Genomic DNA, 27,996 nt, shown 5'->3' with positions numbered 1-27,996 from the left:
ACCCGAGTTCAGGTGCAAACTCTGTGTTCCTATACCCTGGGCAGCTAGATATAAAGGACTAGATTGTTACCTAATTCACATCAGTTAAGATGGGAATTAACTTCAGAGAAGTTCATGGAGTTACTTACTCCCGCTCTATATCAGAATCTGGTCCAAAGAGAGTTTAAAACAAGTGGTATATTTGGCGTAGCCAAGGGAGTGCAAGGCCCGTATTTGAGGGAAGTTGCTAATAATTAGATGGGGTAGTTGTATGATCATCATATATTCCTTTAGCAGGTGTCCTGCAGGAAGAACAAGAAACCTACTGCCTGGTTAGGGTGATTTCCTTTTGCACAAAGGGTAGTGTGTGTTTTTGGAGCAAAGGATTTTAGTCCCAGCTCTGTTTGTGTGTGATTTATGTAGCACTGGTATCTATTGTCATATAGCACATGGCTCTGCTCTTGTGAGAGAGGGGAAAATAGTAGAGAATACGTTAAAAGGTTGCTGTGTTTAACAGTCTTTGGTAAAGATGGAAAAATCTGTATTCCTGTGTTTAGTCTGACATGCATTTATTTATTGTTTCTAATGATGTACCTCCTGAAATGTAAGAAGACAAAATCCCTGCCCCCAGGAACTCTTAAACTATTGTTCAATGTGATGTAGTAAAACAGTTAGGGGGACAGGGACAATACCAGTAAAATTATGCAGTTAGGCCCTGATGCTGAAAAATTTGTGTGCTTTACTTGACTCAGATGGGACTGCTCCAGTCAGTAAAGCTGAGCACATGTTTAAGTGTTTGCAATGTTGAGCAAGGGCTAATGTACAGCATGAGGAAGTTTAAACTTTTAAAAATATCTATATTCAGATTAAATAAATGTTTTAGTTGGCTAAGTTTATGTAGGTTTTACTACAGCAGTAGTAGGTTTTAAAGAAGCACTTTCAGAAGAGGCTGGTGGCTGCTGGACTTCCTCAGAAAGCATGTTCCCTGCGTAGGGAATGGCATGCAAGAAGATGGTTGTGGGAAAGTGATGTAATTGATGAATGGAGGAGATGACACAGGTAGAGACCAGCTTGGATAAATTCGATGAGAGACCAGGTTGAAGGGAATAGATTATGTAGGGACTTAAAGGGGATGACATATAGCTTGCATTAGATATACTGGAGAAGCAAGAATCAAAGTGATTCAAAGGGAGGAGTGATGTCAGATTGACCATCAGGGATTGTTTTGACCAGCAGCAGTGTTTTGAATGGCCTGAAGAGAAGGGGTGTGATTTTTGTCAGAGAGGCATGAGAAGAAGCTGTTATAGGAATTAAATAGCATGATGAGGAGGATGTGAGTATGTTTTTGATGTCTGGGCAGGCAGGAGAGAGCAGATCCTGGAGATGTGTTGAAAGAAGTGGCGGGATATGGATACACTATAGTGTGAGGGAGAAGTTGAAGATGAACACTAAGTTATGGGACTGAGTGACAAGGAGGATTGTGGTGTCCTCAGTAGTGAGAGAGTGAGGGAAGGGGAGGGGATTTGGAAGGAAATATGTGTGCAAATTCATTGCTTTCCAAAAGATTTTTTTCGCTATATTGTACTGAAACAAAAATGGAAAAAGCTGACATGGAGATATATATATATTTTTGTTGTTGTTGTTGTAGATACCAGTATTATTTGCAGTTGAAGAAAGATATCTTGGAGGGAAACATTCCTTGCACATTAGAACAAGCAATTCATCTGGCTGGTTTAGCTGTTCAAGGTAAACAAAGGAATTTCACTAAGTAAATTTTAGGGATGGTGACTTGAGATATTTGAATGCATATTTTATATTTGTTGCTTACATGAACACCCCCTGTTATGGTAGATACTCTATATGTATTTTTGTGGCTCTAACCTGCCTTTTTGTAAAATACATGATCTTTGCTTTGAATTTATAATTATTTACTGCACCTGGATTATGGTGCCTCAACACTTAGCTGGTCATTAAGAGCTAGATCCTCAAAGGTGTATTAACTTCAGTGGGACTTAGCTAAAGCCACAGAGGGAGTCAGTGGCCCAGGAGTTCCTGGCTCTTAATTGTGTGCTCAGACCACTAGACCTCATTGCGTCTCAACTTCTGCAATCTCCTCCTGTTGGTTTAGGAGCAGGAGAGGGGGATGCATTTTAATAAATAAGAATGTGTTTGTACATCCATATTCTTTTCTCCATGTTGTCTCTCATGCCAACTCCCCCTACGCCTGGAATGTGCTTGCAGAGCTTGTCCACAGGACCATTACCACACATTCAAATCTCTCCTGAAGACCCCCTTCTGCCATGATGCCTACAAGAAATTAGCCATTTAATGTTGGCTAGTTGAGGGCTGGTGGGATAGGTTACACGTATAGTTTAAAAAACCCCCAGAACTAACAGTTTACCTGTCTTCCCCATGACCAGGCTAATTATATGTAGTCTTCCATTCCCACAACCTTTGCCTGAATTTTGTCTTCCTCTATAACGACTAATAGTTTGTAAAACCACCAGCATTGGCAGGGTACTTGGGGGGCATGTGTAGTACATGAAAATAGTAGTTGATTTTTTAAAAAATTAACTAAGTGTGTAGATATTGATAGAGTCACGTTTAAAGAAGAGAATCTGTTTTTCTGCTTTGTTTACTAGTGAAATAGGGTGAATTAAAAATACCTTATGTATGTAAAAATGGGGTTGTGTGGGTTGTTTTTTGGTTTTTTTTGCAGTTCAGGCTAGGCCTTTAATACTCTTCATCTACCAAGTTCTTTCTTACTCATTTTCATGCTCTTGGGAGAGTATAAATGTGTCTCTGCTCAGTGAGTTGTTTATGGGAATCTTTCTCAGTATAATCCTCTTCTCAGATGGAAAATATTTATCCTTTAACTTTTTTTTGCATTTTTCACTTTATCTGGCAGGGTTGTAAGAAAGCAATAGTATGTGTCAGTAACACACTGAAAAACCAGCGTAGAATAGTAGAGCTTTTGGATTGGTACTGCTTGATAACTAAGGTGACTTATAAGGTGGGTCAGATGCTTTTACCAGGAACATGAACACTTTGGATTTTGGCAAGTTGGTGATTTGTCATTGTCCCCACTGATGAATACTACAGCAATTTGTGATTTTAATAGTAACAGTAAGTCAGTTCCGAACACTAGTTTGATTGTGGGTATTAACTTAATCTAAAATGGGTGAAGTCTCATTTAAATGTGAATACTAGCCCACACAATACTATTAATTCTGAATTAAAGACTGGTGTCTAAGTACTTCTCTTCAGTGAGACTTGTAAATAAGAGCTATATTTTTGTGGGTTATATTCCTATATGGAACAGACATTCAGCAGAAGCTCTGGTCCTTTGAGACCTTTTTGTCCTGAAGATTCATTTATAGCTTCTCTGATATTTATAGAATCCATAGAAATGTAGGACTAGAAGGAACCTTCAGAGGTCATCTAGTCGATCTTCCTGTACTAATTTAGGACTAAATATACTTAAACCATCCCTGACAGGTATTTGCCTAACCTGTTCTTAAAAACCTCCAAAGACAGGAATTCCACAACCTCCTTTGGAAGCCTGTTCAGAGCTTAATTATCTTGATTTAGTTTTTTCCTAATATCTAACCTAAATCTCCCTTGCTGCAGATTAAGCCAATTACTTTTTTTCCTACCTTCAGTGGACAAAAGAACAATTGATCCCTGTCCTCTGTATAACAGCCCTTAACAAACATATTTAAAGACTTTTATCAGAGCTCCTCCCAGTCTCCTTTTCTCAAGACTAAACATGCCAGTTTTCTGAACCTTCCCTCAGAGGTCAGATTTTTCTAAGCCCTTTATCATTTTTTTTGTTCACTTCTGGACTCTCAAATTTGTCCACATCTTCCCTAAAGTGTGGTGCCCAGAACTGGACATGCTGCTCCAGCTGAGGCCTCACCAGTGCCTAGTAGAGCAGGACTGTTCCCTCTCATGTTTTACATCTGAAACGCCTGTAAATACACCCCAGAAAGATTTTGGTGTTTTTTTGTATCTGCATCACACTGTTGACTCGTATTCAATTTGTGATCCACTATCCGTCCCAGATCCTTTTCAGCAGAACTACTACATAGACAGTTATTCCCCATTTTGTAGTTGTGCATTTGATTTTTTCCTTTCTAGGTGAAGTAATTTGAACTTGTCTTTATTGGATTTCATCTTGTTGCTTTCAGACCAGTTCTCCAATTTGTCAAGGTCATTTTGAATTCTAATTCTGTCCTCAAGTGCTAGCAATCCCTCCCATCTGCATATTTCTAAGTATATTCTCCAAGTCATTAATGAAAATATTGATTAGTATTGGACCCAGGACAGACAGCTGCGGGACCACACTAAATACATCTCCCCAGTTTGATAGCGAACCATTGGTAACTATTTTTTGAGTATGGTCTTTCAAGCAGTGTAGCACCTACTGTATAGTAGTTTAATCTAGACCACACTTCCCTAATTTGCTCATGAGAATGTCACTTTGGACTATTTTAAAAGCTTTACTAAAACCAAGATATATCACGTCTACAGCTTCCCCCTATCCATTAGGCCAGTAATCCAGTCAGAGAAGGAAATTAGGTTTGTTTGGCATGATTTGTTGTTGACAAATGCATGTTGACTGTTACTTGTAACTCTGTTATCCTCTAGGTGCTTACAATCGATTGTTGATTAATTTGTTCCAGTAAAGTATCTTTCTAGGTGTCAAAGTTAGGAGACTGGTCTAGAATTCTCTGGGTGTCCTCTTTGTTCTCCTTTTTAAAGATGGGTACTATGTTTGCCCTTCTCCAACACTCTGGGAGCTTTCCTGGCCTCAGTAAATTCTCAGAGATAAACAATCTCAGAACTGTTAGTTATTCAGCTGGTTCCTTACCAGGTCCTGCTGACTTGAATACATCTAATTTATTTAAATATTCTTTGACCTGTGCTTTCCCTATTTTGGCTTGTGTTCCTTCCCCCTTGTTCTTAATAATTTTATTAAGATGATGTTGAAATAAAAAGAAAACGGTACAGAGTTTAAGCATAGAAGTTTCTGGTTATCAGGGAATAAGGAAGGGTGGCATAAGGAATACATAATCTGCAATCTCCCCTGTCAAGGTTCCTCCCCCACTCTGAACGCTAGGGTACAGATGTGGGGACCTGCATGAAAACCTCCTAAGCTTATCTTTACCAGCTTAGGTCAAAAACTTCCCCAAGGTACAAAATATTCCACCCTTTGTCCTTGGATTGGCCGCTACCACCACCAAACAAATACTGGTTACTGGGGAAGAGCTGTTTGGAAACGTCTTTTCCCCCCAAAATACTTCCCAAAACCTTGCACCCCACTTCCTGGACAAGGTTTGGTAAAAAGCCTCACCAATTTGCCTAGGTGAATACAGACCCAGACCCTTGGATCTTAAGAACAATGAACAATCCTCCCAACACTTGCACCCCCCCCCTTTCCTGGGAAATGTTGGATAAAAAGCCTCACCAATTTGCATAGGTGACCACAGACCCAAACCCTTGGATCTGAGAACAATTAAAAAGCATTCAGTTTTCTTACAAGAAGACTTTTTTAATAGAAATAGGAGTTAATAGAAGTAAAGAAATCCCCTCTGTAAAATCAGGATGGTAGATACCTTACAGGGTAATTAGATTCAAAACATAGAGAATCCCTCTAGGCAAAACCTTAAGTTACAAAAAAGATACACAGACAGAAATAGTTATTCTATTCAGCACAATTCTTTTCTCAGCCATTTAAAGAAATCATAATCTAACACATTCCTAGCTAGATTACTTACTAAAAGTTCTAAGACTCCATTCCTGGTCTATCCCCGGCAAAAGCAGCATATAGACAGACAGAGACTCTTTGCTTCTCTCCCTCCTCCCAGCTTTTGAAAGTATCTTGTCTCCTCATTGGTCATTTTGGTCAGGTGCCAGCGAGGTTACCTTTAGCTTCTTAACCCTTTACAGGTGAGAGGAGTTTTCCTCTGGCCCGGAGGGATTTTAAAGGGGTTTACCCTTCCCTTTATATTTATGACATCCCCGATTGGGGGTAAAAGGTTAACGGGTCAAAATACAGACATTGAGATATGGGGGTATGTTGTTCATATAATGGCTATGTTCAGGTGCGGAGTATAATGAGTGGATACGATGATGAGGATGGATTTACCCGCATTTGGTGAGATTTAATGTTCAGTGAGTTTGTTTCCAGTTCATATGGTCCAATGGAAAAAGTCTCTCGGTCCCTTTCTCATAGTTGATGCATGATGTCGTACCGGCTCACACCTCCTGGTACTGTCGGTGGCCAGTAATGTGTTCGATGTAGATGTCCCTGAACCATCGGATGGTGTCCGAGACCATGAGGCGCCGCATGAGCCATGCGTCGTGTCAACCGATCCCACAGGTCCACAGCACACACTTGTTGCAGGGGTCCCAAGCGTCCAGGGCTCCGATGATCAGGGCATCCATCTGCACCTCGTAGGCCTTTGCTCTCAGGGTGTCGGCCAGGGGGGCGTATTTTTCCAGCTTATGAGCTCGGGCTTCACGGAAGGCCGGGGTCCTGTTCTCAAAGGAGACCGTGACATCGACGAGGATGATCTTTTTCTGGGCTCGTCGGTGACTACTACGTCAGGTCGCAACTGGCTGTCAGTATCGGGGATGGCGCAGTTCACAGCGACCTCCCCCAGGTGTGGTGCGATGGCTTTCACCAGGCGGTTCTGGATGGCATTGTGGCACAGCTGCCAGGCTCTGGAGTGGGGCTTGCAGCTGCACAGGACATGGGGCAGGGTCTTGTTGGAGTAGCTGCACTTCCTGCAACGCTTGTCTCGGTTCCCGTGGCGGACGACTCCGTTGAGCGGGACGCAGTTGAGCTGGGCACGGTGGATGAACCGCCAGTTGGTGAAATGGGTGAAGCCACCCCCGGCGAGGAAGTAGTTGCTGGCGTCCCACTTGCTGGTCAGTTCGAAGGCTTTACCCTGGTCCGGTTTACACTTCAGGGTTTCCATGTACAGTCCCTGGCCTTCAGGGACCTCTCCAGCCTGCCCCTGGTGTTCGGGGTGACGATGGTGTTGTCGTCGGACCTGATCTGCGGCACCAGGACTCCCAGCTCCTGGTGCTCCTCGCACCACTCCCAGCGGAAGCCGATGCGCTTCCCCAGGCGACGCATGGCATTGCGAGCGCGGGACCACAGTGAAGCGATGTTGCGCCCATCCCGTCCGAATTCACCATTGTGAAGTATCTTCACAACTTACCTTTTTAGTGAAGATAGAAGCAAAATACATTAAACACCTTGGCCTTCTTGATGTCTTCTGTATTTAGCCCACTTTATTTCTCCTGTTCGGCTGGGGCCAGATATAGAGGCAGGTTCTCTGTCCCTTTATGATCCCTTTGGGCTGCTTGGGTGACCAAAAGAGAACTAAAACCTCCCCATAGTCCCTGCTGTGAATATCCCCAGCAAGTGCAGAGCATGCAGAACTGGATTCTAGGCCTCACGCTCCACATCTCCCAGCACAGGAGGGTAGTGGTGGGGAAGTGTCCAGTGTGTTCCAACAATCCCTATCTGATGTACAGTCTCTGTGGGACCATACCCAGTGGAGAATTGTCAGAACAGCCCTTAGTCTGTTCTAATCTACAGCAGAACTGGGACTGCCGTAGAGAATCAGGGAGCAGTGATCATCTCCCTGATAGCTACCCTCCTACCTACCTCCCATTCTTATGCACCCAGTGCAAGTTGTGTTCATTTGGAGCAACTGACAGCCAGCATCCTCAGTAAAAGAAGCCTTAAACCAGGACCAGGCCTACTTGAATCCTGGGGAGGGGAGGGGAGAGGAGAGGAGATCCAAGGGCCAGAATACAACTGGGTGCAGGAGACAACAAATGAAAAGAGGAACAGGAGTGGAGTTCCTAAAGAATTAAGATCAAAAGGATTAGTGTCTGAACTGTGTCATGTGGCCAGTCAGAAGTGGAACACAGACTAAGTAGGATATTTTAGGAGAAAAAGGACAAAGTCTCACGATCACAGAGTACCCCCCGCACTCCTGGTGTGATATGGCATTTCAGCAACTCTGTCTTGCTCTCCTCCTCGCTCTGTCATTGGTCTGGTACAATGGTGAGAACTCCGCAAATCTGACGATAACCGCGTCATATCCACAGATATCTGCATCCATGGATACGGATCTTTGTTTACCATCTCTGGATTACAGATCGGATGCGGATCCAAATTTTTTTTATTGTGCGGGGCTCTAGATTATGCAGAGGATCTCAATTAGCAGGGCTATGGTTTCAGGGGGACTGCCTGTGGGGCTGAAGCCCGGAGCCCCGCGGAGTCCTGGACTCCCTGAAACCAGCTTGCAGCTTCCCAGGGGGCCATGGATGCCCGGTTGAGAACCACTGCTCTAGAAGGTGCTGGTGTAGATGCAGATCCTTCTATAAGGTGGAGTGCAGATCACAGGTCAGATACAATTTAATTACCAGGGATGCGGATTCAAATTTTTGTATCCATGCAGGGCTCTAACAATGGTGACTTGGCCTTTATCCACGTCTCCCTATAGTTCCACCCTTCCAGGGCCCCAAATAAATAATGTCCAACAACATAGTGGTAATCAACACAACATCTTCTGTCCTTCCTGAGCTCCTCTTCAGCCTTGCAGAGCTACCCTGTGAAAACCCTCAGCAAAACTCAGAAACCAGACAAAAATACAAACTAGGGCAGGCAGAAGTTGCTCCAGGCTTCAGCTTCTAGTGCATCTTAGGTTCTCCTAGTTCTCCTCTCTCCTACAGAGCATCAACCCACAGGGCTGGCTCGCTGGAATCTTGTCCCTTTTTCAAGCCCTCCACCCCCCACCGCCCCGGCGCTAACTCCACTCTTGTAGCTTCCCCACAATTCTCCTTCCACTGAGCTTCTGTTTGACCCTTCCCACTGGACAGGAACTCCAGATCTCCATTCTCCTGGGTCTCCTTCTCCCAGTTGAGCTCCTCAGTGAGCCTGATGCACCCTCCAGGTATAACAAGTTGGTGCTAATTAAAGCTCTGAGGCCATGTCTACACTACAAAATTAAGTCGACCTAACTTACATTGGAATACAGCTACTGCAGAAATTACATTGCTTGTGTGTGTCTACGCTTTTCCTTGTGTTGGCGGTGCATGTCTTCATAAAGAACTCTTGTGTTGATTTGTACTGTCCGTGTGGGACATTGTGGGAAGGCTCCTGACAGCCAGTAACCATCGACATAAGCAACGCAGTGTCAACATAGACACTGCGTTGACCTAACTACATAGACCCCTTGACTCTATGCTGCTCGTGGAAGTGGAGTTATTAAATTGGCTTAGCAGGGCAGTTACTTTGACAGTAATCTGAATGCATCGGATGAAATGAGCTGTAGCTCACGAAAGCTTATGCTCAAATAAATTTGTTAGTCTCTAAGGAGCCACAAGTCCTCCTTTTCTTTTTGCGGATACAGACTAACACGGCCGCTACTCTGAAATTTGACAGGAATGAAATTTAAGTGTGGACACTTCTGTAATTAGGTCAATACAAGATGCCTTGTCTTGACCTAACTTTGAGGTATACACCAGGCCTCTATCTCTGTTTAGCTCCTTTTTGGTCAGTATGGGGTTTATACACTCATCACAACATGATTTGCTTAACTGTTATACTTTGCAAAGTTTACTATCTATTGTACAGTGTCATCGACTACTTTTAAATAATAGAGTTCATTATTACGGAGCTATGCTGTACAGAGAGTGCATCCTTCACACTGAACTATATCCTTTCATCATCACAAGTACTTGAATCTTACCTGTTCTTTCATTTTCTTAGCTGACTTTGGAGACTACAATCAGTATGAATCTCAGGAATTTCTACAAAGATTTGCCTTGTTTCCTGTGGTAAGCGCTTTCTTCAGCTGCTTTTCTGACATTATTGAAAGAAAACAAATGGTTTGGAGACCCCTTTCGAAGTGAGCAAACACTGTATTGACAAATAGCAGTGCTTATCAGAGAGATTTCAACAAACGGATACATGCTTATATAAAGGCTGAGAACCACTACTTCTCTCTCTCGTTTACTGCTCCCAAACCAATCAAAGCACAAATTATTGAGGTTCTGCAAGTCCAGAGCTAATTAAAGTTTTTATCAGGTAATTGAATTACACATAATGCTTTAAATTGCACACAAGATCCCAGTTTTCCAGGACATTCCAATGTTTAAAGATGTTTGTACATTATAGTGAAGATAAATGGTGGGGGGAAAAAACAAAAAGTGTGTTTTTTAGGTTTTTGCAGTAATCTGTTCACAGCCTACTAACCACAGGCTCAGTTGGAAGTCAGGATCCTACTGAGTGAAGGAACTAATTATTTTATCCTTTAGAATTCCTTCTACTAGCTCTTTAACTAAATTCTGCTTTATGTTAAGGGTTGGTTACAAGAGGAAAAAGTACTGGAGGAAGCAACTCAGAAAGTGGCCTTGCTGCATCAAAAATACAGGTAAGATTTCATAAATGCAGAAATTGTGGAGCAGTCACTTCAGATCTACAGGCATGTCTAGACTACAAAGTTAAGTTGACTTAAGTTAGGTCAACCTACAGCCATTGCAGTAATTTAAACCGGCTCTGTGTGTCCGTACAGTATGCACCTTCTGTCAGTGGTGTGCATCCTCACCAGGAGCGCTTGCATCGACTCAAGTAGGGCATTGTTGAGCACTGGCAGCTGGAGCCCCCACCGTCCCAGGGCTGACAGCTGGGGCGCTGCTTAGGCCTCAACTAGAGTGTTGTGTCCAGTTCTGGGTGCCACATTTCAGGAAAAATTGGAGAAAGTCTGGAGAAGAGCAACAAAAATGTTTAAAGATGTAGAAAACATGACCTATGAGGGAAGATTTGAAAAAAAAAAAAATTGGGTTTGTTTATTCTGGAGAAGAGAAGATTGGGGTCAGGGGGCCGGACATAAGTTTTCAAGTACATAAAAGATTGTTACAAGGAGGAGGGAGAAAAATTGTTCTCATTAACCTCTGAGGATATGAAAAGACACAATGGGCTTAAATTGCAGCAAGAGCAGTTTAGGTTGGACATTAGGAAAAACTTCTTAACTGTCAGGATAGTTAAGCACTGGAATAAATTGCCTAGGGAGGTTGTGGAATCTCTGTCGTGTGAGATTTTTAGGAGCAGGTTAGACAAACACCTGCCAAGGATGGTTTAGATAATACTAGTCCTGCCTTGAGTGCAGGGGACTGGTCTAGAAGACCTCTTGAGGTTCCTTCCAGTCCCATGATTCTATGGTATAGGTGATGTTGGATATTTAGGTAGTACGATATAGAGCTTGTCACCAATATGTTGCTGGTTCAAGTCCATCCTGGCTCAGTAGTGACTGAAAGTTATCCTCGTATGATGCAGTCTCACTCCAATTTCTAGAGTACAGATCTCCAAATCACTAAACCTATAGGTGCCACTAACTGGGAAGGAGTAATTAGGAACAGCTACTGCTCTTCTGTCAGAGATGTTCCCTCCCAGTCAGAGTTGAGGCACAGCTGGGGATGAGTAGTGTGGAGAAAATTGCATTTCTCTTGTCTGTGCAGTGATTTTCAAGCTTCTGGCAATTTTGTGTGGATATTTACATCCAGGGTAAAGCCAGGACATTTGAAATAGCAAATGTACATTGTAGTAATGCTGCTTATCAGAGCAAAAATAAATATTGTGGCTTCATTGTTAGAATATTTATAAAGTCCTTTAATCTCAGGCTTTAGTGTAATGGAAATCGTGACCACAATTATTTTTGTTTAAGAACTAACAGTATGCTCAGAGCTGTACCAATCTAAAGGTAACCTCTGTTTCAAGGTGTTTTCAGTCTAAGTCACAGAGATAAAACACAGTGCACTGGGAGACCCAGAGGAGGGCATCAGATGAGATTCTTTGTTTGTTTTCCTGATCTCACTCTTACCCCCCCCCCCCCCATTAGAATAATGTTGGGCTTGAGATGGAGTTTGATGTGACTCAGTGTTGTGGGTTTGTTTTAAGTAGCGTGGAAGCAGCGAGTTTTTAGGAGGAATTGGAATGAGGAGAGGGGTGAGGACTGACATATCAGGATTCTGGGCTTTTTCTGTGCATAATATGCATTATAGAAAGAGGAATGTAGATGGGAGTGGGAGAAGGAAGTGCAGGAGCTGAGGCTGATGTGACTGTCAGAGAAAAGAGGAATGAGAAGGGATATATAATAAGAAATTAGTGTGTCTCCTTGTACTGTACAGTGCTAAGCATACTGTTTGTGCTAAAGAAATAAATAATCTGAGATGCAGGCTGGAGTGGAATTATGAAGGACCCTGAATGGAAATACTAAACATTCAGTTTTGATATGGTGGGTGATGGGGAGCCAGGGGAGGGATTTGAAGAGGGATGTAACATGGTCTCAACAGACATAGCAGACGAATTGGCGAGAAGTGATATGGAAATCAGGGAAGCTAGAGAGGAAGAGGTTACAGGATTCCAAGTGGCAGGACCAGGACAAGTGTTTTAGCCACTTGGACAGACAAGAAGCAGTAAGATTTCACGATAGCCTGGATATCTTACTAAGTGCTTTTCGAGCATGCTTCAAGAGTAATACAAGTAGGAGCCCCCCCACTGGTACAATTTTAGAAGCTGATCATTAGATTAAAAGTTACTGTTGTGTGTGTTTGTAGAGGCCTTACACCTCCTGATGCAGAAATGTTATATATGCAAGAGGTAGAGAGAATGGAAGGCTATGGTGAAGAGAGCTACCCTGCAAAGGTAAGGATGGCTTTGACACTTGACGTGACTTAACAAGTGCAACCATCTTCATATCTTTTTTCCATTTTAAAGAAAAAACAAGAAAATCCAATGTATAAGAAACCCCTGGGCCCTATACTTCATCTCTTAGTCACCTGAGTTGTCTCATTGATTTCATAAGGACCACTGTATCGAGTTCTGTGTTAGTGCTGCATGATGAGGAGAGGTCATGATTTCAAACTAAAGATTAAGATTTGCATTGCCTATGTAAGAACCTTTCTGTGACCTCACTGAAGTGAACAGTTTCTGCTGTAACTTTGGCTCATAAAGAGTTTTTCTTGTGATTTTTGTTTACTACTTCTAGGATAGCCAGGGAAGTGACCTATTTATTGGGGCATGTCTTGATGGTATCTTTGTGAAACACAAAAATGGCCGGCCTCCTGTTATATTTCGGTGAGTATTGTCCCCTGCCAGAATAATGCTGATGAGTACTTTGCAAATTAACATTTTCTGTGCAGTCCCCAGTTGCTTTCATGGCATCTTGGATGAATACAGATCTTACTCATTAGCACAGTTCCAAATATGGGCCCTGTCTTGCAGCCCTTGTGCATACGTACTGTAGTCAATGGGAGTTTTACCTATATAATTGCTGCAGGATTAGTTCATTTAGAGCTACGTTATATATGTGTGTCACCTACAGTTATGTATATTCCCATGTGCAAATGCATGTGAATCTAAAGGCAGCATCATTTTGGCAGATACAGGCACATACAAAAAACAAACGTGCACATCAATTACTTGGGGATGTGCAGTCGTAAAAGTATGTTGGGGGGTGTTGTTCTATATATGGAAATATAGAAGAGGAGAGTAGCATTACTATTCTGAAGTGATAGATCATTTGCTGTTTGCAATTAAGCTGTCACTAGTAGTGAAGCATGCAGTCTTTCTAGGCATTCTCATAGTTAAATATTTTTAAAATGTTTTTCCATGCTAGGCATGGCATTGAGATTCACCTGGCCCAATTCCAATAGCCCAGATTTCACCTTTGGATGCAAGCACATGAGTCCCACTGACTTCAATAAGAGCTGCATGTGTGCATCCATGGGCGGAATTTGGCCTACCAAATAAATGTCTTGTAGCGACACATGCGGAAGGCTACTTTCAAGGACACTGGTGACTTATAGTTATCATTGTGGCCAGGTAGACATTGTTCTCAGTGGATTTTATCTGATCAAATCGAGTTTTTGACTGACTGAGGACCAAATATTGGAACCTCTCTGCAACCCCAGAGTAAGTGGACCATGCACAGTGAATCTCTACGGGCCCCAAGTTCTGCTCATCCTTGCCTGTCTTCTCATTCATTTTAACCAGGTCTTAATAGCTCTGAGCGTTCTTGGTTACTGGACATAGCTTTTCTTTTACAATGAGTGATTAACTTTCAAGAAGTCAGGACATGCTAATGGCTAGTTTCTTGTCTTAAACTTTTTTTTTTTTTTTTTAATGCATTTAAGTTGAAAGACCGCAAAGTTGAGCAGGAATAGCAAAGCATTATCCATTATAAATAATACCACCCACACTTATACATCCTCCAAAGAACTACAGTTACGTCCCCATTTTCCTTTTAACAATAATTTAATGGGTGTGAAGTTATAGTCTGCTTCTTTAATCACTATTGCAGAGTTTACTACACATGACTCAGATTGGGGGTAGGGGGGAGTTACTGCTCAGTTAGTCCTCAACCTCCCAAAGATAGGTTTTGTTTTTCATTTATACTTTCTGTATGCTGAAAATCTAGAGTTTACTTGTCATGTCTTCTCCATATATCCTTAGGTGGCATGACATTGCCAATATGTCCCACAACAAGTCCTTTTTTGCATTAGAACTGGCAAATAAAGAAGAGACCATCCAGTTCCAAACTGTAAGTGAGTGAGTTTTTATTTCTATCAGTCTAAAGCTATACAAGTAAACCACAAAATAAGATAATCCCTCAAACTATTTTTGTCCAAAATGTTGTTGTTTTTTTCAACTTTGTAGATATGTGGAGGTTTTTTAGTTGCTGTTACAATTTTTAAAAAGTTTTAATTATAAGGGTGGCACAAATATAACATTTTAAATTCTATGGTTGCTTCAGTAGTTTTTATACAAAAGTAAAAGGCATTAAGAAATCTTATCTTTTGTAAGTACACCAAAAGTGCTGAGCACTCTGGTCTAAACAAGCAAAGCATTTAAGCATGTGTTTAAATGAGACTTTGAAGTCAATGGAACTATTCACATGCTTAAAGATAAGTATATGTTTAAGTGCTTTGCCGGGTCAGGGCCAGAGTGCTCAGCGCCTTGCAGAATTGAGTCTTTAAAGCATTTGTTTGTTCCCTTCTTCAAGAATATAATTATTGTAATAGTCTTAAAGTGTGATATGCACAGTATATATGGTTATTCAGTGTTCTGAGTCATAAGATTGTCTTCAACGAAAGGCTGCTATTTTCAGCTTTTTTTTTAATCTAGTGGAGTGTTCATGCTTGAGCAGCTGGATTAGTCCTGCAAATTACATGGTTCCTAAGAAACTTTGATATAGAAACTACTACATCAAAATGAAGTGGGTCAAATCTTGTTCCAGTGTAAGTCAGTGGTAAAACTTTCACTGACTTCCATGGGACCAAGAGTTGGGCCTATATATTTTAGCCTGTATATTTTGTCATATATCTATATATTTTGTTTGACAGGAGGACATGGAAACAGCAAAATATGTGTGGAGGATGTGTGTGGCCAGACACAAATTTTACAGACTAAATAAATGTAGCCTGTGAGTAGAATAGTGTGTGTTTTTGTTTTTTTTTTTTTGGGGGGGGGGGGGGGGGAGGTCTCTGTTCCCATAATGAACCTAATGTTATATGACATGTTTAGAATATACTAAAAGTGACCTTGTTTACTCCTGATGCTTTGAACCACTTATTTATCCCCAATGCTAAAGTTTACAATATGGAAAGGATTTATCTTAAATGGTTGCAGCCTTATAATAGAGGACAATATTTTTATAACTCTGAGTCACAGCTGAGAACATAGTTCTCTTCTTCTAATAACTGGATCTCAAAGCTGTAAATGCATCTACTTGGGCCATTAATGTCAGGGTATTTGTGAAATACTGAAGTCTATGGGACTCTGAAAGTGCTTTTGATTGAACTTGTAATAGGACACTGAAGTTATTTTAAAGGAGTGGGGGAGTGAATGTAGTGTGCTTGGAAGATGCTGGATTGGCAGTTTTACACTATGCGGCCCTTTCGATATCCAGAGACTCCTCATAGCTCAGTAAGCACCAGAGCAGAACAAATTAAATACAAGTGAGAAGATTAAATTTTAATGGGCCAGTCTCCACACTGCAAATCAAGGGCCTGATTCTGATTTTTTTTTTTTTTAATCTTTTTTACTTCAGTCAAGTTACTCTTGATTCTCATTAGTATGAGGCAGAGAATCGGGTCCAGTGAGTCTGAATAAGCATGGTTTCCATTTAATTCAATTTATTTTACATAGTCCAGCAATACATGACTTACTGAGCTCTGATTCAGAGCCTATTGAAGTTGAAGGAAAGACTGTGAGAAATATCCATATCACAAAAATCACCACAACAGGCACTAATATTAATTACACCCTTGTTGACACTCTCAAAAATAGTTGAAGGATTGACTTGGAATAGAGACCAGACTGGCCTCTCCTCCCTCATGGTGGTTGCCTTCTGGTCAGGGATGAAGCATATTGGTGGAGGTAGTGTACATGTCAGAAGCATGTGTAGCTGCTGTCTGAACTGTATCTGTTTTCTGGTTACATTACGAATTTCAGTCTCTGGGCTGTCAATTCTGCACCCTTTACAATAGCTCACTTTAAAAAAAAAAAAAAAAGAGAGAGAGAGAGAGAAAAAAAAATGCCCACGACCAGTAGTTCTTAACCTTTCCTTACTGGGATCCCCATGTCAATGAGTTGGGAAATCCTCCTGTTTAACAAAAGGGAGGGGCAAGGTAGTGCTGACACCCAGGCTAAGAACCTCTGTCCCAGACTCATCTAAGTTCAGTTAAAATGTCCTCTCTGCTAGTAACAAGTGCCTTTCTTTTCCATGTGCTAGTTGATTGTCTCCATTTTGTCTGCACGTACCTTGTCTTTAGAGACTCCCCAGACTCTCCACCTGTGGAAGGCTCTCAGAAACCTTTCCTCATTCTTTCCTTTCCACGCTTACCAATTCTTTCTCGTCCTTCTCTTCCCAAAGGGTGAGCTGGAGAATAATCTTTCTTTCTGAAATTTTGCATGTCCTGTATTTGTATTGCTCTGGTGTCTTTTGGGTCCTTGTCGTACTGCACGCTGACAGGTACAGAAACAGTATAGGGTGGGGAAAATGGGCATTGCTGAACAGTCCAACATGCAGTGATTTGGCAAACTTCAAAACATTGTTTATGATAGCTACAATGTTTGCCAAATCTAAAATTTGGATTGGTTAGGGACCCAGAATGAGCATTCGGCTGTTGTTTATTTCTATAGCCTAGTAAGTATTGAGGACCCTTTATAGACTATTATAAAGACAGACATCCAGGCCAGGGAGCCTACAGGTTACCAGGGGTTGAAATTTGGTGTGAGAGCATGAAAATCCCACTGCATATGTGAAATTCAGGTCCTCCTCCATTTCACTCACTTCTGGGGAAGCCTGGTGTGCCAGAGCAATCTGAATTCTTCCCCTGCTAGGGTGCTGTACATGGGGAAAGGAGGCAGTGAGATAAACAAGGTGTTTGTCTTTCTCCCTCCCCATTCTATTTTTGTGTTTCTTCTCATTCTAGCAACAGCAGTGATTTGTGCATATGCTGTACAAAGCTCTTCCCTCTGGGACTGGCGGGAGGACTGTGCAACATAGGGCCTGTGAAGTGTTGAGTGCCCTGAAATGTGGTGGTGAGCACTTTACAGGATTGGGCCTAAGTTGACAATGTTGCTCATCATATGACTTGCTTTGTAGACAAACCCAGGCTGTTACAGTGAATCCAGTTAGAAGGAGGTCCTCTTCCAGGATGTCTCTGGTAAGGTTTTCAAATAGCTTTACATTTGAGCCACTTCTTGTTTCTTGCTAACTAGAATAGAGGATTCCCCATGAGGGGAGAAATGGTGGTGACTACATTAATAGCCAGTAAGATTGGAGAAGAATACTTTTCTTAGGAATATGCCAGACTTCTGAGATTTGAATTTTTACAGTTTTCCATTTGACTTAATATTTTTTCATTTAGTGAAATAAGCTGAAATGATGAAAAATAAGGTGGGACCAATAAATTAAGAAACTTATTAGTTTGTCAGAAAACCAGGATGTAACTTCTTAATAACTGATCAAAAATATTTTTAGTTTTTAGGTATTTTAGATACATCTCTTTTCAATTTAAGATTCCCCTACATCTAGAGAAAATCCTAGATGTCTGTCTGTAGGCACGACATTGGTTGGCTTTTACTCTTCACTAGCCCTGAAAACTGATACTTTGTGTTACACACTGACTGAATTTGCTTTTAGAATAGCCCCTTGTATTAAAGATCTTCAAGACTCTTTAATAGTCATGTAGTATTTAACTACTTTTAAAATATCTTCTTTCTTAGCCCAAGCCACAGCCTTACATGATGCAACCACCACCTCCTCTACATTACAATGGACACTACACGGAACCATACACATCATCCCAAGGTAAATTATGATGTGTCACTCTCAATGTTTAACTCTCAAGTAAATTCTAAATACAGTGGGAACCAGTAAGCACTCAGACCACTTGATATCACATTTTACCACATTACATTTCAACTCACTTTAAGGCCCCATGGCGCTGCTAGAGCTGTGTAAAGAGGCCAAAGTGTAAATGTGAGTCAGGCCCACATTATTTCTCTTGCTGCAGTACTTGTTTCTATTCTAAGTACAGAATGATATAGGGGCGTGGCAGGGAGCTAGGATAGCAAATACTGAGTTACTGACCATGCACATTGTAATTACAGACCACAATCCCTCTTGAATGACCTTAAATTGGCTATGGTTTCTATGGCTATATCTCTCTCTATATATAGATATATACACCCCTCAGAAGGTAAGCTAATGAGCAGGCCTCAGGAGCTCCTTCATATCCCTCTAGACCTTAAAAATATCTGAGCTCCATAAATTATCCATGGACTTTGTACCCTCTCTCCCCTGACTGCTCCAAGGACCCAGCCCCGCCCCTGGACAGCAATAGAGAGAGTAGGATTTCTAAGGACCATATGGGATAGGTACTCCAGGAAGAGAGGGACCTCTTGTCTGTAGTAGTAGGTATAGAAATCTTTGGGATAGGCTGGGGTGCAAACTTTGAGAGAGCCCAGGGGATTGTAGCTGGTTTGATACGGAATTTTTAAACACTGGTTTTCTAAAAGTAAAATAGTTAAATTATTCAGAACTCTCAAGTGGTGCACATAACTAGTCTATGTAATATGCAGTGGATTTACTAGTACCCTCATTTTCCTTCTCCCTTATTCTTACCCTCATTTTGTGTTTAATTAGACTAAGTTCTCTGAGGCAAGGACTGTGTTTAATTATCCGCTGCATTCAGGCCTTTGAGTGCTATGGTAGTACAAATATTAATAATATTGGTAATACTGAGTCGCTGACAGTTTTGGGAACTAATACCTGTAATCTCCAAAGCAGAACGGAGCTGAATTGTTTCCAGTACCACAGTAGGGGTTCAGTAAAGAATACCAGATTTGTAATAAAATCCTGCTATTGAACGCTTATTCTCATGAACGAAGAATCAAAAGCAATTGTCAGCAAAGATGCACAGCAGGTTTTGTTTGCGCTACATGCACAAAAAGCGCCCGAAGCAGAGTGTTGCATTTTGGCCTCCGAGCAAAAGCTCCACTGCTTTATAAACATTAAACATAAAACAATCGATAATTTACTTTCATCTGTATAGTGAAATCTATAATAAGGACCAACTGTAGTAAGCCGCAACATCCTACCATATTTTAAAATCATTTTTCCAAAGTCTCCAGAAAACTTTGGTTTGACTAAGATCTACCTTTGCTGGTTACTGGGATGGTCATGTAAGGCAGATTTCTTAGACTGTCGACACAGAGCTAGTATGTGTATGCCCCTCTGAGCTGGAGGGGTGATTCCCAGCTCAGAGAGATGTACATACACTAGCTCTGCTTGAAAAGTAGCAATGCAGCTGTGTGGCTCAGGCTAGCCACTTGAGAACAACTATATCCGAGGTCCTAGGAATGTACTTGGGGCAGCTAACCTGAGCAACCGCCCATGCTGTCCCCACCATGCTGTATTTTTAGCATGCTATCTCGACCAGCGCTAGCACATGTATGTCTTTCTGAACTCGAAATCACATCTCCCAGCTGATTATAGACACATCATTAGTATTGATTATTCATTTATATAGTGGGCCTGATTCTTCTGTCACTAAGACCCTGTCTACATAGGCAAGTTGAACTGGTTTAACTTACTGCTTTTTTTAACTGATATAGTTGAACCAATACAAACTCCCATGTGGACACTCTCTCTTTTTATTTCAGTTTGAGTGGCCTATTTTGGTTTAATTTAAACCTATTCCCAGTCGAATTAAGCTAAACTGAAAAAAGCCACTCTTTGGAATAAGTGTCTCTACACAGGAATTTGCACTCGTTTAACTAAATCAATCTGAATTCACACCTTAGGTTATTCTAGTGCAACTTCCCCATGTAGGGCATGGCTACACTTGCAGATGTAGAGTGCTTTGAGTTAAACCAGCCTTTGTAGAGAGCAGTAGGGAAAGCGCTGCAGTCTGTCCACACTGACAGCTACAAGCGCACTGGTGTGGCCACATTAGCAGCTCTTGCAACGGCCACAGAGAGCAGTGCATTGTGGAAGCTATCCCAGCATTCAAGTGGCTGCAATGTGCTTTTCAAATGGGGGGGGGGGAGAGTGGGTTTTGGGGGGCTGGGAGCATGTCAGCATGCTGTCTTGTAAGTTCAGACAGGAGCAGACCCCCGCCTCTCTTTCTCACTCTCTCACAGAACATTCCAGAGTAATGGTTGCTTTTTCTTGGAGCAGATAAGCAGCTGGCTGTCAGAAACAGAGCTTTCAAAGGGCATATCCGCATTCCTACAGCGAGTTCAAAACAATGAGAAGAGTGGCCACTTGATTTAAGGGGACTATGGGACGTTTCCGGAGGCTGATCAGAGCGCAGTAATGCAACACCTCGTTCACACTGACGCCTGAGCGTTTCAGTTAAGGCACAACAAGTGTTAATCTTCTCGCCGAGGTGGAGTACCAGGAGCGCTCTAGCCATGGAGTCAAAGCGCTCTATGTGCCTTGCCAGTGTGGACGGGTAGTACCTAGGGCGCCCGGGGCTGCTTTAATGCACTCTAACTCGCAAGTGTAGCCAAGCCCGTAGACAAGACCTTGCACTGGCGTATCTCAAGAGTAATGCTGTATAAATCGCTGGCCTAGAACAGGTAAATAAGATATAAAGAAATAAGATCAGAAGCGGGACCAGAATTTTTTCTATTTTACCCTTTTCCTCCATCGCTTGCACTCTGCCTAATTCTCAGTAGTTGCAGTCACTGCAGAGCTTTGAGTGGCTTGGTGGATGAGGGAAAGTCCCCTCTGCAGCCACTGTTAATTCAGTTAGTTAGATGACTAGCATGGCTGCCCCTACAGGTATCTTGCACCTCTTCCCCCAGAGCTCACGTGCCATAACTCTGTACTGTGCATTGTCTCCCCTGGCCTAGAGAGCTGAAATCCTGTGGTTGCTCCTGAGCCTGTTACTGCTTCGTTGGTGGGACTTTTCTAGATTCCTGCTTTTGAATGGTTCTTGTGAGTGAGGCTGACATATTTTATTGATCAACCTTGCCTGAATTCTGACTCTGGCTGTTACATCACAACCCCACTTGGTCAAAGCACAACAAGTTCTGAATGACTTCAAGATAAAAGGCAAATTTACAACTCTCATGTTTCACTGCTGAGTCTTGATGCCACACTCATTAACGTCATGGTGTCTGAAAACAAATCACATCAGAATTAAATCAGTCTCCAGGTAAAGGACTATATTACAGGATCCATTCTGCATGTCAGAAAATTGACCAGGTAGCAAGAGGTAAAACAGAAATACTATCCCGAGGTAGCAATTGTGTATTTGGGAGCAGTGTTGGGAGCCTTGCAGCACTAAAAATGCAATCCTTGGAAGTAAAGTGTTGTTTGGCAGCAATATATTGTTAAAGCCAAGATATGGAGGGGAAGGGCTGAGGTTTTGATAATTAATCATTGATTAAACATGACTAGTACAGAAATTTCACTCTTTTAATGTTTGGACATAATGGTTGTTAAACACCTTTATTTTTTCAGATAACCTTTTTGTGAGCAAGCAGAATGGATACTACTACCACTCTCAGACTAGCTTGGATAGAACTCCACATGACTACAATGGCAGAATCCGCAATGGGAGTGTCTATAGTGCACACAGCACAAACTCTTTGAATAACCCACAGCACTACTTGCAGCCATCTCCCATGTCCTCTAACCCAAGCATTACTGGAAGCGATGTCCTGAGACCTGATTATGTTCCGTCACATCGACATAGTGCGCTAATACCACCTTCTTATCGGCCTACACCAGATTATGAAACTGTGATGAGACAGCTTAACAGAGGAATGATACACACAGACAGGCAGAGTCATTCTATGAGAAATCTTAACATCAGCAATTCATATGCCTACAGTAGGCCTGATGCTCTGGTCTACAGCCAACCTGAAATCCGAGAACATGCTCACTTCACCTCCCCCCAATCTAATCACTGTCCTTTCAACCTGAGTTACAGTTTTCATAGCCAGTCTCCCTACCCATACCCTGTTGAACGGCGTCCAGTTGTTGGTGCAGTCAGTGTCCCTGAGCTAACAAATGTGCAGCTTCAGGCTCAGGAATATCCAGCCCCAAACATCATGAAGACCCAGGTCTATCGACCTCCTCCCCCTTACCCATACCCAAGACCTGCAAACAGTACCCCAGACCTTTCCCGACATCTTTACATTAGCAGCAGCAATCCAGATCTCATCACGCGGCGAGTCCACCATTCTGTTCAGACGTTTCAGGAAGACAGCCTGCCTGTTGCACATTCCCTTCAGGAAGTGAGTGAGCCCTTAACATCAGCACGACATGCTCAGCTACAGAAAAGGAACAGTATTGAAATAGCTGGACTTGCCCACAACTTTGAGTGCATAAGAATTAAAGAGAGGACCATGTCAGCCTCTGCTGCAGATGTGGCCCTTCCAAGGGTCATGTCGGCAGGGTCACAGCCCAGCATTTTCATGGAGAGAACAAAGCAAGAAGAAAATAAGGAGCAAGAAGAAAGTTTGAACTGTGATCATAAGAAGTCTCTTTCGGATGCCACTATGCTGATTCACAGCAGCGAGGAGGAAGAAGAAGAATTTGAAGAAGAAAACAAAGCTAGTACAACTCTGACTCCTCTCACTGATGATCAAACCCAGCTTTCTGCTATTATGGGTGGTTATCCTAATGAATCCTTACTAAGTTACCCCTACAGTCCTGTTGCTTCACCTCCTGGCCCTTTGCATATCCTTGAGCCTAAGTTACATATTTCGGAGACGGAAAAGAGGATAAAAGATGTGAGCCCAGTACACTTAATGGCTGAAACCCAGGTGCAGAGAAGAGGTGAAGGATTGCTGACTCCGTCCATGTCAGAATCTGACCTTACGACTTCGGGAAGGTACAGAGTGAGAAGGGATTCTCTAAAGAAGAGACCTGTCTCTGACCTTCTGTCAGGGAAGAAGAATATAGTGGAAGGTCTTCCCCCTTTAGGTGTAAGTGGATATTATTTCTCTCTCTTCTCTTGGTTCATGATGATAGATCTGATCCCATTTGTCGGTGTTTTTAAAAAAGCTTTTTCAATATCTTTGAAGCATAACAATTAAATGCAGTAACCTTCCTCTCCATTGCCGCCCCCCCCTTCCTGTTTCCTGCTTTCTCTCCCCTATTTTGTCTTTCCATCCCCCTCAGTCTGTTCAGCTAGTCTTCCTGCCCCCACCCTCTATTCAGTCTGTAGCTACGGGGGACTGGCTCTGAGACCTCCTCAGCCTCATATAACCCATGGATGAGTCGTCCAGGGTTCCTAGAGGCCCCCACACCCCCATTCACCAGGCACCTGAAGCAGGAGCAGCTACATCCATTCCCCTGGCAGTTTTGTGATGACATTAGACCCATTCCCGTAATTTGAGCATTGGACTTAACTGAGTGTTCACTTGTGTGTTCTGACACACTTTCCACTCCCTCTCCTCCTAATGTGATGTCACTAAGCACCTCCCTCCTTTGTATTCACTCCTTGGTTTTTCCCTTTTTTAGGCACTCCCTCCCTTCCTGTCTTACCTTTTAACCATTCTTTCATCCTTAAAAACTCAGTCCTTCCTTGCCATTCCCCTCCCTCCCACTTCTACCTCGCCAAGCCATAAAAAAATAAATAATGAAAGAAAGGAACACAAACTGACACTCCTGCCTACAAAACCTCCTCCAAGATGTGTGCAGAACCACACAATGTAATTCGTGATCTTCTACATTGACCCCTCTTTTTTGTTTTTAGTCTGTTTAGTTTGCAAGTTCTTAGGGCAGGGACTATAACTCAATGTGTTTGTACAGTGTCTAGCTCATGGTGGGTGCTACTGTAATAAAAACAAAATATTTTTTTCTTCGTTTTAGCCACTGTCTCCCCCCCCCCCCCCCCCTGTTTTCCCTACTTTTAGTTTGCTTTTATTTTTTTAATTGATTGTGCTACATTAACTTCTTCCCCAGGGTCACTATCAGCAGCTGCAAGTAGCTCTTTACACAGGGAAAAGCAGCAATGAGAAACTGACTGGCATACTAGTTTTACTGCTTAACAGCTGCTACAGCTGACCCTGCAGAAACTAAATACTGTAGGATTAGTCTATTTATCTGGACACGTATATAGCCCTCATCATTGTCCCTCCAAATCAAGCTTTCTAGCATGGAGCTGGATGCAGAAAGAGACCTAGTAGAATTGCACAATCCTAGTCAATTTCCTTTAAGAACTTTATAATTGTATATAATTTCTTCAAGTCAAACTAATTAGGTTCTTCTGTTAATAGGCTTATATTCATAGGCAGCTTTAAACTCTCACCTTGTGTCATAGGCCCAGATCCTCAAAGGTTTTTAGGCACCTAACTCCTAATTATTGCAATGTGACCTTTAAATATCTTTGAGGTTTTGGGTCTTGCTCTTTACATGTTTCAGAGTAGCATCCATGTTCGTCTGTATCCGCAAAAAGAAAAGGAGTAGTTTGTGGCACCTTAGAGACTAACAAATTTATTTGAGCATAAGCTTTCGTGAGCTTGAGCTGTAGCTCACGAAAGCTTATGCTCAAATAAATTTGTTAGTCTCTAAGGTGCCACAAGTACTCCTTTTCTTTTTGCTCTTTACATGGTATATGTTTTTGAGACATTTGTGAACCTACCCTGCTTTTTCCTTCTACTGTGTTTGTAATTAGTTTGCTTTCACTGAGAGAGACTCTCACTTTAGTTTTAAATTAAGATGTTCTTTACTCATTGGAAATGTTCAATAGAATACTGTCTTATTCAGCAAGTAACTTTGTTTAGTTATTGTAAAATATAGCTAGAACAAGGTGGGTAAGGAAATATATTTTATTGGGCTGACTTCTGTGGAGCTCGAAAGCTTGTGTCTTTCACCAACAGAAGTTGGTCCAGTAAAAGATAGTACCTCACCCACTTCGTCTCTCTCTCTCATCCTGAGACCAACATGGCTACAACAATCCTGCAAACAATATAGATAGAACCTAATTCCTTTCAAGACTTAATACTGACATTTATATCCTGATAAGACTGGTAGAGGCATTTTTTCCATGACGACGTCTTTTGCTCCCATTGTGGTCCTTCGTTATTGGGTTTCCATTCATTCATTCTTGCACAGAGTCCCATTCTCTTAGCTTTGGCAATTAGCAGTGTTTTTGTTTCTGTTACTGCCTTTTAGCTCTTGGCTGTAATGATTTTTCACTCACACACCACATGTGCCCATGTTCTGTTTCAGTTTTTTTCACTGTGAGAAATTCTTTGTCTATTATTTTTGTTAGAAGCCAAATTTATAAACTGTAGGATTGAGACATTTGCTTTCTCTAGTAAATAAGTGTTTAAAAGATTATGGTGGAATGGTTCTTAACACAAAAATCCCCCTGAATTTGTACTAATATTTTCCTCTAATAGTAAGTGAATACTGCAAAATTAAAGATTCAGGCCCTGATTTTCCAAAGGCCCTTAACTCTGCCTCTAAAACTTGACCACATTTTTGCATCTGAAATTTGTTGTAGGCTTTTTTTTTTAAACTGGTTTGACATTTAAGAACCGCCCCTCTCCCCCGCAGTCTAATGCTTGTGCATCTAAATGCTATAAAATGCACCCATAAAATTGTGCACTCTGGGGCCACTTCTGAAAACTGGGCCTATAAACTATCTAGTCTGATGCACATAATCATTTTGATGTGTGCGATATACCATTGTGGTATTTTTTTCTGTCTTATTCATACTATTAGAGATTTTAATTCTATTGACTGTAAACTGCCCAAAATTGCCCGTCACACTGTGACCTAGCCTTGGAGAGAACAATATTTGTCATTCTTGTGGCATTCCAGAAACGTGTATCTGGAATGAAGTCAGACTGGTGTCCCGTCCTAGGAAAGAATGTGGCTTTACCACTGCAATCTCTTACACAGTGGTTAGCAAAGAGAAAGGGCTGTGCATTGTCTTCTGTTTGCAAAAAGGAGTCAGTCGTCCCCTTTATTAAGCTTAACCCCTGTGAAGACTACATCGTAATCTGTTTTGTGGATGTTACAATTTTTTAAATTTTTCTGCAGGGTATGAAAAAGAATAGAACTGATGCAAAAAAAATAGGGCCTCTGAAGCTAGCTGCCCTAAATGGACTAACCTTGTCTCGAATGCCTTTGCCAGATGAGGGTAAAGAAGAGCCTACCAGAGCAACAAATGATGAACGGGTATGTTAAAGGTTTCTAGAGTATTTGGTTTCTCTTAGCCGGGAAATCTTAAAAATTAACTGCATCGTCGTGTTTTGTGCTAATTTCTATAATGTCTCACCCTCAAAATAATTCAGACATAGAAGGTGACAGCAAATCGGTGAGAGAGACTTCTAATTATTGGTTAGTTGTTGGTAAAAGTGCCTTATGAGACTAAGGATGAAAGTGTTTTTGTTTTTTTGTTGTTTGTTTTTGTTTTTTTTAGATATGTAAGATTCACCTATCATCCAGCTTCTGGGCATGTGGGCAGTAGTTAAAATAGTATTCAGGGTTTTTTAAATTAGAAAGTTTCCCTTCATTTCCCACTGAGCTGTATCCCTGTCTAGAGTGTATGCTCTTCATGGTAGAGGCTGTGACTTTCTCTGTGACTTATTACTGTTGGTGCTTAACAAATAATAATAAAAATTTAACAAGAAGTATCCTAGTTAGAATTCATCCAGGGTTCAGGTCTTTGCAGGTCACATTGATATTTCTCCTCAGGAAAAACCCTGGGAAAAAAAAGATGGATCTTACACAATGCCATGAAGATAAACACATTTATACCGTCTCAAACCTGTGGAGGGAAGTAGGCTCCAAAGTTGAGGGTCATCCAACTGAGAATGCCTTGATCCCAGCTTCTAGGGTTGTGAGTTCAATCCTTGATAGGGATCTGGGGCAAAAATTGGGGATTGGCCCTGCTTTGAACAGGGGGTTGGACTAGATGACCTCCTGAGGTCCTTTCCAACCCTTATATTCTATGATATGCAGCATAAGCAAGGTCACTCTGGCTAATCTAAGTGTCATGAGAGGATATGGGATGAAAATAGGCAGAACCCGAACAATATTGTTCAACAGAGCCCTATGTAATCACCCTGAATTATACCCAGGAGTATAGAGGAAGCCAGTGTAGTCCTTGGAGAAGTAGTGTAAAGTGCATGCTTCAGCCAACACTTAAGGACCTGATTCTGTGCATAACACAGCACGCTTAACTTCATCTCCACTTTAACTCAATTCACTGAGGAAGGTCACTGAGAACCTTGCAAGACTGAGCCCTTAGTGAGAAACCACATTCTGCACCAACTACAAACTTCCAAATGGCTTCCAATGTCATTCCAAGGGTAATCCAATGTCAAGCACATAGCAGTAATCCATTCTGGGGATCTCAAAGGCTTGGATAACTGAGTATGGTCCACACACTGGAGAGAGGTGTTGTAGTTTTCTGGACAAATGTAGATAGAAAATGGCA

General features: G+C 41.9%; 1 protein-coding gene across 1 annotated transcript in view; it reads left to right on the top strand.

Annotated features, from left to right (window-relative positions):
* Positions 1-27,996, top strand: part of PTPN21 (protein tyrosine phosphatase non-receptor type 21) — a 56,348-nt gene that overhangs the window by 16,419 nt on the left and 11,933 nt on the right. Inside the window, exons 4-15 of the mRNA XM_074956084.1 lie at positions 1,628-1,725; positions 9,779-9,846; positions 10,372-10,442; positions 12,625-12,712; positions 13,056-13,144; positions 14,522-14,609; positions 15,412-15,491; positions 16,843-16,944; positions 17,679-17,739; positions 18,302-18,386; positions 22,053-23,524; positions 26,595-26,732. Of these exons, the coding sequence (XP_074812185.1) occupies positions 1,628-1,725; positions 9,779-9,846; positions 10,372-10,442; positions 12,625-12,712; positions 13,056-13,144; positions 14,522-14,609; positions 15,412-15,491; positions 16,843-16,944; positions 17,679-17,739; positions 18,302-18,386; positions 22,053-23,524; positions 26,595-26,732 (2,440 nt within the window). The remainder of the gene's footprint in view (positions 1-1,627; positions 1,726-9,778; positions 9,847-10,371; positions 10,443-12,624; positions 12,713-13,055; positions 13,145-14,521; positions 14,610-15,411; positions 15,492-16,842; positions 16,945-17,678; positions 17,740-18,301; positions 18,387-22,052; positions 23,525-26,594; positions 26,733-27,996) is intronic.

The sequence above is a fragment of the Natator depressus genome, chromosome 6 (assembly GCF_965152275.1).
Source record: "Natator depressus isolate rNatDep1 chromosome 6, rNatDep2.hap1, whole genome shotgun sequence".
NCBI lineage: Eukaryota > Metazoa > Chordata > Testudines > Cheloniidae > Natator > Natator depressus.
The sequence above is the reverse complement of the archived record's forward strand: the minus strand, read 5'-3'. Positions and strand labels throughout refer to the sequence as shown.